General features: G+C 46.2%; 1 protein-coding gene across 1 annotated transcript in view; it reads right to left on the bottom strand.

The window, feature by feature from the left end:
• Window positions 1-12246, bottom strand: part of LOC126188909 (DNA-directed RNA polymerase II subunit RPB11) — a 36792-nt gene that overhangs the window by 15283 nt on the left and 9263 nt on the right. The window contains exon 3 of the mRNA XM_049930609.1: window positions 383-557. Coding sequence (XP_049786566.1) covers window positions 383-557 — 175 coding nt within the window. The remainder of the gene's footprint in view (window positions 1-382; window positions 558-12246) is intronic.

Genomic DNA, 12246 nt, shown 5'->3' on the forward strand with positions numbered 1-12246 from the left:
TGGTACATAACGTGGTCCACTTGGGTCCAAACATGAATAATGTATAAAATCCCTTGAATTTCAGCACAACCATTTTCCTTATGCTAATTATTTCTGCCGTACAACAAACACCAAGATCATGGATGGGAGGTATGGGGGAGGGGGGGGGGGGGGCAGCGGCCCTACTGAATATTCTTAATCAAGCAAACAATAGCTTAACTTTTGTCATATAATTTCATCTTTCCTATACATTCTTTTGTTTCCAGTAGGTATACTTATTTTTCCCAACACTGAACTTAAAAGCTAAGCTATAATACTAAGATACTAGGTAAATTGTACACCTTTTAACTTGTGACAGGTGCAATTTTTAGTAAATAAAAATACAGCGAAGCTAATACTATACCTTAAACCTTTCCTCAAAGAGAGAGAGTTCAGCAATCAGATCAGTAATTGCATGTGTCAGTGCATCTTGCGGGGAGTAATCAGATGTAGTTTGGATACGAAGTATAAACTTGTGCTCTAGTGGATGTGGTATTTTGTAACCAGCAAATAAAACATTTGGATCCTTCAACAGTTGGCTGCAAAAAAAAGTGGATCATACTGTTAAAATAATATGAGTTAGGACCTTTCTTCACTAGAACTGACCATCCATTGGAAGGCCATAATTGCTGAAAATGAATTATTACACATAGCAGGCAAAATACATATGGAAGTACATGCTGAAAATGATGTGAAGCACAATAATTGCCCTCTAACACAATAAAACATGTTAACTATGTGGCAGATTGAATGTTTACATGTTTCTAGCTGATTTAAAGGAACCATGTTGAGTTTGTGATTAATATTATAAAAACTGACAATACCGTCTCCTTCAGGTGTTCCATGCAATTTTTTTCATGTTCACTACCTACACTCATACACAGTGGTGGTGGTGGTGGTCAGTGTTTAACGTCCCGTCGACAACGAGGTCATTAGAGACGGAGTGCAAGCTCGGGTTAGGGAAGAATTGGGAAGGAAATCGGCCGTGCCCTTTCAAAGTAACCATCCCAGCATTTGCCTAAAACGATTTAGGGAAATCACGGAAAACCTAAATCAGTATGGCTGGAGACAGGATTGAACCGTCGTCCTCCCGAATGCGAGTCCAGTGTGCTAACCACTGCGCCACCTCGCTCGGTACTCATACACAGGCCACTTACTCAGAGCACCTGAAGAAGACTAGGTCTGTCATTGAAATTGTGTGTTGAAGAAGTTATATTTATAAACTCAGACATACAATATTAAATGAACAATATATAAACTAAGAATGTAGATGAGCCTGTGCACCTATACAAATCAAATCAGGGGTGCGGTACAAGGAGTTGATTTATCTTCATGCCACTGAAATTTGTGCTATATTTATGGATGCGTGTTACTGGTATTATGACAGTAATGATGATCTTTGTACACATTTAACCAAGTGTTCAATATGAACTTCCTAACTATCAATATGAATATGTAAAACGTCACAGATAGGATCCACAGCTTATGGAGCCACTCAATGGGCTTCAACTTCAACTATTCTCATCTGCTATTGTCTATAACACTTTCACTTACCTGAATCTCTCCCCATTTTCGTGGTCGGCATTGCCATTTATTTATTTTTCCATTCTTTTTCCTTTTTTTTGTGTCACATTGGTTTACGGATTTGTTTCTACTTTCAATTTGTCATTCTCTTCTTACCATATTCTGCCTTTTTCACATCAAACATCTGGTAGTTTACAAAATTTGTTGGCAATTTGCCTGCCACTGGTTATTTACTTCTCATCCTATTCTTCCGTCTCTTCCTCAGAAACATTCTTGGCTAGCCTTCCACAGCACTCTTGTCAGACAAGGGATCCTTATGTTGTGAAGGCTAGTGAAAGTTTTTTTTTTTTTTTTTTTGTGGCTTTAGGGCGCAAAACTGCTATGGTCATTTGCGCCCGGTCCAGGACTTAAGAAACAGTAAAAAACCTAAAATAGAAACCAGCAGCAGTGGGAACGAAAGTCATAAAATTGGAGAAACTAAAAGCAGAAGGAAGGCTTAAAAATCCACTACAGAAAGGGGTTGGGTATCCCAAAAAAAAAAAAAAAAAATCAAATGACTGATGTCATTTCACTGGCACGAATGAACTCTAGAATGCGATCAGCCGATCGCGTGTCATCTGCTAAAATTGACGATATATCAGGCGACAGCTGTAGACGGGCACGTAACGGAGTAAAATAGGGGCACTCAATTAAAAGGTGTCTTACCGTCCACAACTGAGAGCAGTGGGGACAGAGTGGGCGAGGATCGCCGCTTAAAAGATGTCGATGGCTAAAAAGGCAGTGCCCTATCCGGAGTCTAGTTAAAATTACCTCCTCCCGACGACGCGTTCGGGAGGAAGAGGTCCAAGCACAAGGAAGAGTTTTTACGTCCCGCAATTTATGTTGGGGAAGTGTCGACCAGTGCGCGTGCCATAAATGAACAACACGACGACATAAAACGCTCCGTGGATCGGCGACGGGAATCGATGGAATAGCTGGCCGAAGAAGAGAGACTGCAGCCTTGGCTGCAATATCGGCCTCCTCATTTCCGCAGATACCAACGTGTCCCGGGAGCCAGAGGAACGCCACTGAGACGCCCCCCAGGTGGAGCAAGCGCAGACAGTCCTGAATCCGGTGGACCAGAGGGTGCACAGGGTAAAGAGCTTCAAGACTGAAAAGAGAGCTGAGAGAATCGGAGCAGATAACGTACTGTATCCGCTGATGGCGGCGGATGTAGTGGACAGCCTGGAGAACAGCGTAAAGCTCCGCAGTATAGACCGAACACTGGTCGGGAAGCCGAAAGTGATTTGGGGTGTCACCAACAACATAGGCACTCCCTACCCCTAACGATGTTTTCGAGCCGTCGGTGTAAATAAATGTGGCGTCCGTCATTTGTGCACATAGAGCAGCAAATGCCCGACGATAAACAAGTGAAGGGGTACCATCCTTGGGAAATCGACAAAGGTCACGGAGCAGGCAGAGCCGGGGATGGAGCCAAGGCGATGCTGTACCCCAAGTTGTCAAGAAGGTTTTAGGAAAGCGGAAGGAAAGAGAATGAAGCAGTTGACGGAAGCGGACTCCCGGTGGTAGTAGGGAGGAGGGGCGGCCTGCATACCCTACATCAAAGGAGGCGTCGAAAAATATGTCATGGGTTGGATTAGCAGGCATGGAAGACAGATGGCTGGCATAACGACTCAGAAGGACTGCTCGCCGACTGGACAGCGGAGGTTCAGCAGTCTCAGCATAAAGGCTTTCCACAGGGCTGGTGTATAAAGCTCCAGACACTAAACGTAATCCACGGTGGTGGATAGAGTCGAGACGCCGAAGAATAGACGGCCGAGCAGAGGAGTAGACTATGCTTCCATAGTCCAATTTCGAGCGCACTAAGGCGCGATAGAGGCGGAGAAGGACCACTCGGTCCGCTCCCCACGAGGTACCATTCAGGACAAGAAGGGTGTTGAGGGATCGCAGACAGCGAGCCGAAAGATACGAAATGTGGGAGGACCAGCATAGTTTTCTGTCAAACATAAGAACCAAGAATTTAGCGACGTCTGAAAATGGAAGGATGACAGGTCCTAGATGTAAGGAGGGTGGAAGAAACTCCATAAGTCGCCAAAAATTAACACAAACGGTCTTACTGGGAGAAAAACGGAAGCCGGTTTCGATGCTCCAAGAGTGGAGGCGATCGAGACATCCTTGAAGACGTCGTTCAAGAAGGCTGGTCCATTGAGAGCTGTAGTAGATCGCAAAATCGTCCACAAACAGGGAGCCCGAGACATCAGGAAGGAGACAATCCATAACTGGATTTATGGCAATGGCAAACATTACAAAACTCAGCATGGAGCCCTGGGGTACCCCGTTTTCTTGGGAGAAAGTACGGGAGAGAGTAGTGTTCACCCGCACTCTAAATGTGCGCTCTGCCATAAATTCGCGAAGAAAAAGGGGCAGCCGACCTCGAAAGCCCCAAGAGAACAGCGTGTGGAGGATGCCTGTCCTCCAACAGGTATCGTATGCTCTCTCCAGATCAAAAAATATTGCTACTGTTTGGCGTTTCCGGAGAAAATTGTTCATGATATAAGTGGAGAGAGCAACAAGATGGTCAACTGCAGAACGATGCTTTCAGAATCCGCATTGGGAAGGTGTTAAAAGACTGTGGGATTCCAGCCACCAAGCTAAACGGTAATTCACCATACGCTCCAAAACCTTACAGACACTACTCATGAGAGAAATGGGGCGATAGCTAGAGGGGAGATGTTTTTCCTTTCCAGGTTTCGGAATAGGAACGACGACAGCTTCCTGCCATCGTCGGGGAAAAGTACTGTCGTTCCAAATTCGATTATAAAGGCGAAGGAGGTAACGCAGACTATGGGTTGATAAATGCAGCAACATTTGGACGTGGATACCATCCGGTCATGGGGCGGAGGAGCGAGAAGAAGAGAGTGCATGTTGGAGTTCCCGCATGGAGAAAACAGTATTGTAGCTTTCGCGATTTGGAGAGGAGAAAGCAAGAGGTCGCGCTTCCGCTGCACGTTTCTTCGGGAGAAACGCTGGCAGGTAATTGGAAGAGCTCGAAATCTCAGCAAAGTGCTGACCCAATGAGTTAGAAATTGCGACGGGGTCCACTAATGTATCATGCGCAACAGTGAGCCCAGAGACCGGGGAGAAACTAGGCGCGCCTGAGAACCGTCGAAGCCGACTCCAAACTTCTGAGGAGGGAGTGAAGGTGTTAAATGAGCTAATAAAGAATTTCCAGCTTGCCTTCTTGCTATCGCGGATGACGCTACGGCATCGCGCACGGAGCTGCTTATAGCGGATACAGTTGGCCAAAGTAGGATGGTGGCGGAAAACGCGGAGAGCACGTCGCCGCTCACGTATTGCGTCACGGCATGCCTCATTCCACCAAGGAACTGGGGGGGCGCCGGGGCAATTCGGAGGTGCGTGGTATTGAACGTTCCGCAGCTGTAAGAATAATGTCGTGTGTGACCTCATCGTCAACGCTGGGAAAGTGACGGTCATCGAATGTCGCTAGAGACGAAAAAAGTGTCCAGTCGGCCTGGGCAAACTTCCAGCGTCTCGGACGCATATATGGCAGTTGAGGCTGCAGTCTAAGGACACATGGAAAGTGGTCACTCGAGTGTGTATCATCAAGGGCGAACCATTCGAAGCGCCGAGCCAGCGGAACAGTACCGAGTGCAAGGTCCAAATGAGATAAATTTGTCGTGGAGGCAGACAAAACTGTAGGGACCCCAGTGTTGAGGCAAACTAGATCCGCTTGGTGGAAGACGTCTAGCAATAGTGAGCCACGTGGACAAGGATGTGGAGATCCCCAAAGCGGGTGGTGGGCATTGAAGTCCCCAACCAGCAAATAGGGGGGTGGAAGCTGACCAAGAGGGTGAAGGAGATCAGCTCGTGCCATTGGTGTGGACGATGGAATGTATACAGTACAAAGAGAGAACGTGTATCCAGAAAGGGAAAGACGGACGGCGACAGCTTGGAAGGAAGTGTTTAAGTGGATTGGGTGATAATGTAGAGTATCATGGAGAAGAATCATGAGTCCTCCATGGGCTGGAGTGCCTTCAACAGAGGGGAGATCATATCGGACAGACTGAAAATGAGGGAGAACAAAGCGGTCATGGGGACGCAGCTTTGTTTCCTGAAGACAGAAGATGACCGGCGAGTAGGATCGTAAGAGGATCGACAATTCATCCCGATTGGCTCGAATGCCGCGGATATTCCAGTGGATAATGGACATAGGGTGAACAGAAAATAAAGGAATGTGACCAAGGTTGCTGTCAACGACTGCTCAGAGCTTGCGACCGACAGCATGGAGCGACATTCAGCCGTAGGCAGAAGATCCTGATCCATAGGTTGGTCAGGAGCAGCTCCTGCCACCAGCGATCGGCCGGTTGACCGGCCACCAGCAGTGCGCCTCGGCGACACAGAAGACGGCCGAGGGCGATTTCAGCCAGGTGGTGCTGTAGATGGGACACGCCTTGGCGGAGAAGAAGAGGAACTGGGTTTCTTTGTAGCCTTCTTGGAAGTATGATGTTTAGATGAAGGAGGAACCGATGGTTGTGAAGTTGCGGAACGTAAAAACTCTTCACGAGTATGCTCTTTTTTCGAAGACTTCGTGTCCGACTTTTGGGCTCGAGATTTAGCAGAACCCGACGAAGGGTGAACCATAGAGTAGGCAGGCGAAAGTGGTGAGGTTTGCGCTGGCCGATCTGACGACCGTGGCACTAAAGGTGAGGTCGCAAGTCTGCGTGGCCGCCTCCTTTGTTGGCCGAGGAGAAGCAAGGACAGTACTGTATTTTCCTGTCTGAGGCGCGGTGGGCTGTCGACTGGCGAATAATTTTCGAGCAGCAAAGGTCGACACCTTTTCCTTCACTCTTATTTCCTGGATGAGCTTTTCGTCCTTAAAAACGGGGCAATCTCGAGAGGAAGCAGCGTGGTCACCCATACAGTTGATGCAGCGAGGGGATGGAGGTGGACAAGCACCCTCATGGGCATCCTTGCCACACGTAACACATTTGGCCGGATTGGAACAGGACTGGCTGGTGTGATTGAACCGCTGACATCGATAGCAACGCGTAGGGTTTGGGACGTAAGGGCGAACGGAAATTATCTCATAGCCCGCTTTGATTTTCGATCGGAGTTGAACTTTGTCAAACGTCAAGAAGACAGTGCAGTTTGGAATGAGGTTAGTGTCAACCCTTTTCATAACTCTATAAACAGCCGTTACGCCCTGGTCAGACAGGTAGTGCTGAATTTCTTCGTCAGACAATCCATCGAGGGATCGTGTATAAACGACTCCACGTGAGGAATTTAAGGTACGGTGCGGTTCCACCTGGACAGGGAAGATGTGGAGCAGAGAAGTACACAGCAATTGTTGTGCCTGGAAGGCACTGTTTGTTTCTAACAACAGGGTGCCATTCCGTAATCTGGAACAAGACTTTACAGGACCTGCAATTGCGTCGACACCTTTCTGAATAATGAAAGGGTTGACCGTGGAGAAGTCGTGACCTTCGTCAGACCGAGAAACAACAAGGAACTGTGGCAACGATGGAAGAACCGTCTGTGGCTGAGACTCAGTGAACTTACGTTTGTGAGCAGACATAGTGGGAGGTGAGGAAACCATTGCGGAAAAATCCCCCATGATTACCGGCGTCTCCGATGGCGTGCTCCTCCCTTGTGGGGGCCCTCACTGAGGGCACTCCTGCCTTAGGTGATCGTTCACACCTCAGGTCACACCTCCCGACAAACGGACGGAGGGACCAATCGGCACTTTCGGAAGGTATCAGCTCGGGTAATCACCCCTCCCTGGGCCTGGCCGTTACCAGGGGGTACGTACGTGTCCTACCTGTCTACCCGGGGCGGGGAATTACGCGTTACCCCGTCACCAGCTACGCATGGAAGTGCTTGGGTTGGCCTTCAGACACGCACAGGGAGGAAAAAAGAGAAAGGGAAAGGAAAGAAGAGGGGTCTCAAACGCCGCAGCGGAGAAAAGGGCAAAGAGAAGAGGAAAGGAAAAGAAAAGGACAGAGGGAGGACGAAGACTTGCAAGTGTAGAAAGCAAGGAAGTTGGAACAGTTTCGAGCGTCCGTCTCCGGATGTAGGCACAAACCATACTCCCAGATGGGGAGAAAGGGAAGCAAAGAGCCAGAGGTGAGGGGAGGAGGGGCGAAGATGCGGGATGGGGAAGGATGCGGAAAGGGAAGGTATGCAGCCCGGAAAGGAAGGAAGGCCACGTTAGCTCGGGGTCCTGTGCTCACTACGCACGTATCCACAAAAGAGTTGTGGACCCCCTGGTGGGGGGGGAGGGGGGGCTAGTGAGAGTGATACCTGTGTGTTCCTGCTAGTGTTGCTTTTTGATAAGAATATTTTTTTTTTCTAACAATGCTTACACACACAAAGACAGGCCTTGAAATTGCCAGCAGGAACAAATAGATCAAAACGATTAAGCAAAGGTAGAACGTAAAATTTTTTTTCACATTTTCGGATTTTTATATCATTACAAAATTTGCAATTTTCCACATATATAAAATCACTTATAAACTCACATGGGAAGTATTTTATTTTTTAAAAATATAATCTACACTGGTTGAAAATGTTAAAAATTTTACATGCATTACTTCAAGATCTAATAATCGGTAATTTTTTTTTTTTTTTTTTTTTTTTTTTTTTTTTATAGAAAGCTGTGGGTTGCTATGTTAAGAAGGATAAATTACATGTTTGTATTGGTAGCACTGTCAAAAACAGTATCTTATTATTTCATAGCATAAACACGTGTTTTATGTCGAACTGCTAACGGTTTTCTGAGGAAGAGTTACGAATAGATTGGTAAATCTCTAAAAAAGTAAAGTAGAACACTAAAACAAAATGTTTCTAAAGAAATATGGGTTTCATGGTAATAGATTTTCAAATAAAGGGAAACATTGTGTCCAACATGTGGTGTGTGAAGTTACAGGCAGTGAAATAAAGGCAAACTCGTCAGTATCTAGATAAACACTCATTAGTGCTTTGAAGATCAAAATAAAATGCTGTGGTACACAGTTTTCTCAAAACGAAAGTGATGTAAATGGTAGGTTGGGTTATATTCTGATACATTTACACATCCTAACAAGGCTGTTAGGTGAATGTGTGTGTTGTAAAATACACTCCTGGAAACTGAAATAAGAACACTGTGAATTCATTGTCCCAGGAAGGGGAAACTTTATTGACACATTCCTGGGGTCAGATACATCACATGATCACACTGACAGAACCACAGGCAACAGAGCATGCACAATGTCGGCACTAGTACAGTGTATATCCACCTTTCGCAGCAATGCAGGCTGCTATTCTCCCATCGAGACGATCGTAGAGATGCTGGATGTAGTCCTGTGGAACGGCTTGCCATGCCATTTCCACCTGGCACCTCAGTTGGACCAGCGTTCGTGCTGGACGTGCAGACCGCGTGAGACGACGCTTCATCCAGTCCCAAACATGCTCAATGGGGGACAGATCCGGAGATCTTGCTGGCCAGGGTAGTTGACTTACACCTTCTAGAGCACGTTGGTTGGCACGGGATACATGCGGACGTGCATTGTCCTGTTGGAACAGCAAGTTCCCTTGCCGGTCTAGGAATGGTAGAACGATGGGTTCGATGACGGTTTGGATGTACCGTGCACTATTCAGTGTCCCCTCGACGATCACCAGTGGTGTACGGCCAGTGTAGGAGATCGCTCCCCACACCATGATGCCGGGTGTTGGCCCTGTGTGCCTCGGTCGTATGCAGTCCTGATTGTGGCGCTCACCTGCACGGCGCCAAACACGCATACGACCATCATTAGCACCAAGGCAGAAGCGACTCTCATCGCTGAAGATGACACGTCTCCATTTGTCCCTCCATTCACACCTGTCGCGACACCACTGGAGGCGGGCTGCACGATGTTTGGGCGTGAGCGGAAGACGGCCTAACAGTGTGCGGGACCGTAGCCCAGCTTCATGGAGACGGTTGCGAATGGTCCTCGCCGATACCCCAGGAGCAACAGTGTCCCTAATTTGCTGGGAAGTGGCGGTGCGGTCCCCTATGGCACTGCGTAGGATCCTACGGTCTTGGCGTGCATCCGTGCGTCGCTGCGGTCCGGTCCCAGGTCGACGGGCACGTGCACCTTCCGCCGACCACTGGTGACAACATCGATGTACTGTGGAGACCTCACGCCCCACGTGTTGAGCAATTCGGCGGTACGTCCACCCAGCCTCCCGCATGCCCACTATACGCCCTCGCTCAAAGTCCGTCAACTGCACATACGGTTCACGTCCACGCTGTCGCAGCATGCTACCCGTGTTGCGATGGAGCTCCGTATGCCACGGCAAACTGGCTGACACTGACGGCGGCGGTGCACAAATGCTGCGCAGCTAGCGCCATTCGACGGCCAACACCGCGGTTCCTGGTGTGTCCGCTGTGCCGTACGTGTGATCATTGCTTGTACAGCCCTCTCGCAGTGTCCGGAGCAAGTATGGTGGGTCTGACACACCGGTGTCAATGTGTTCTTTTTTCCATTTCCAGGAGTGTATGTGAAGGACCAGTTAGTTTACATGAAGACAGTGCAGTATCAAATGGACTAGCCACGAAACTTATTATTAATTGTGCCAGTTGTAAATATACTCACTCATTTTGGAATTCTGGTAAGTGTAAAGATAGGTGGTTTTATGGATTGGGAACTATTGGCAGAGGACACACAGCAGCAGACACAATGTTTGCCACGATGAATACGCCACGCCCACCTTGTAAAATCGACAAGTATCCAGGATTTATTGGAGACACTGTGGAACCTGTTGCATGTTAGTCAATGAAGGGTGCTGCAAACAAAGCTGTTGAAATAAATGGTGGTATGACTGACATACCAGTAGCTTTTGGTGGCACTTGGCAGAAGTGGGGCTACAGTTCTAAGAAATCTGTTGCTACAGTGACCAGTGTGTATACTGGAAAGGTACTAGATTTCCAGATTTTAAACAAACATTGTTATAAGTGTAAATCGGGGAATGAAGAAGGGCATATCTGAGACAGAAATTATGAAAGAACAAGTGGTGGCATGGAGGCCTCTGCAGCTATCAAAAATTTTAGTCGACCTGTGAATGAAAGGGGAGTGTGTTACACTAAGTTCTTAGGTGATGGAGACTCGAAAGCATGTAACGGTGTACTAGCCACTCAGCCTAATGGTGAGAAGATTATCACAGAACTGGAATGTGTTAGTCATGTCCATAAGAGGATGGGCGCAATGTTGAGGAAGTTTAAACAAAGTTTGAGAAACAAGAAACATTGATCATAAAACCATAAGAGGCAGGCTGACAGACAAAATCACTGATGAACTACAGCAGTATTATGGGATGGCCATTAGAAATAATACTGAGGATTTGTTGAAAATGAAGCAGGCAGTATGGGCTATCTTCTTCCACAAACTGTCAACTGATGGAAAAACAATACACCACCTTTCCCCTTCTGGACCTGATTCATGGCGCAATTACCGCAACGCCCGGTACTCAAACAGTTAACAGAGCCATAAACATTCCATCCCAGCAGCAGTCATGGATACCATAAAACCTATTTACAGAGACCTGGCAAATCCTGAATTACTGAAGCGTCTGCATAGTCAGACTCAAAATCCCAATAAGTCTTTCAATAATCTTATATGGACTCTGTTACCAAAAAATGTTTTTGTTGGGATGAAGACACTAAAGTTGGGGGTCAGTGATGTGTTATTGCTTTTAATGATCGGAACATTAGCAGGGTGAAAATGCTACAGCATATGGGAATTAATCCTGGAGCAATCGGCATCAGAGAACTTTAACAGATGGACAAGGTTCGCACTGATAAAGCAGAGTATGCAAGATAGTTGGCCCCTAAGGAGTCCAGAAAGAAGTAAAAACTTGCAAAGAGATCAAGAGGATGATATACAGTATGGTGCAGGGTGCTTCTGAGTAACTAAAAATAAACAAAATTAAGCATATATAAAGTGAGTTACAGTCTTCTGAAACTTTACAAGCCATTCCTGAAAATTTACATTTTCTGTTGCGTTTTTCCCTAGATCTCAGAAACCACTTCGAGTATTCAAATTTTTCAGGGAGTAATAACATACATGTCCTGAGCCTACTGAACTAAAAGAAGAACATAATGTTATGTATAATTAAAATTATTTAGAATAATACACAAAATTTTAACTGTGTAATTAAAAAATTGTATTTCTGAAAGCAGTGGCTGAAATGCAATTATTGGAGGTCAGTAGACTCTGAACATACAGTTTAATGTCCTGTAAAAGTTTCATGTCAATGGCTATAGTGGTTACCAAAATACAGGGAAGTCAAGTCACTAAGTGTAACATTGTTGGGATAGGGCATTCCAACTCCCCTTAAGACAGAATAACAATTTTGGAGACAAAATGGACACACCACTTGTAATAATTACAAACTTGAAACAATAGTTAAATTATAATTCAGTAGCTTAATAACATAACGAAGAAAGTGAAGGAAATTTTTCAGACTAGAATAAAAGTACAAAAGGGAAAGAATGCTAACAAAACCTTTCCACTAAAAGTAGAAAAATCAAAAGCACGAAAGATCAAAATTCACCCTAAGAATAAATGAAACAGACTAAAGTAATGTTGAATGTATAAAAAACATAATCCCATTCAATAAATTACATTTACAAGTTGCTATTTGCCTGTCCTTCATAACTGAAGTTGA

The sequence above is a fragment of the Schistocerca cancellata genome, chromosome 1, assembly GCF_023864275.1.
Source record: "Schistocerca cancellata isolate TAMUIC-IGC-003103 chromosome 1, iqSchCanc2.1, whole genome shotgun sequence".
Classification (NCBI taxonomy): domain Eukaryota; kingdom Metazoa; phylum Arthropoda; class Insecta; order Orthoptera; family Acrididae; genus Schistocerca; species Schistocerca cancellata.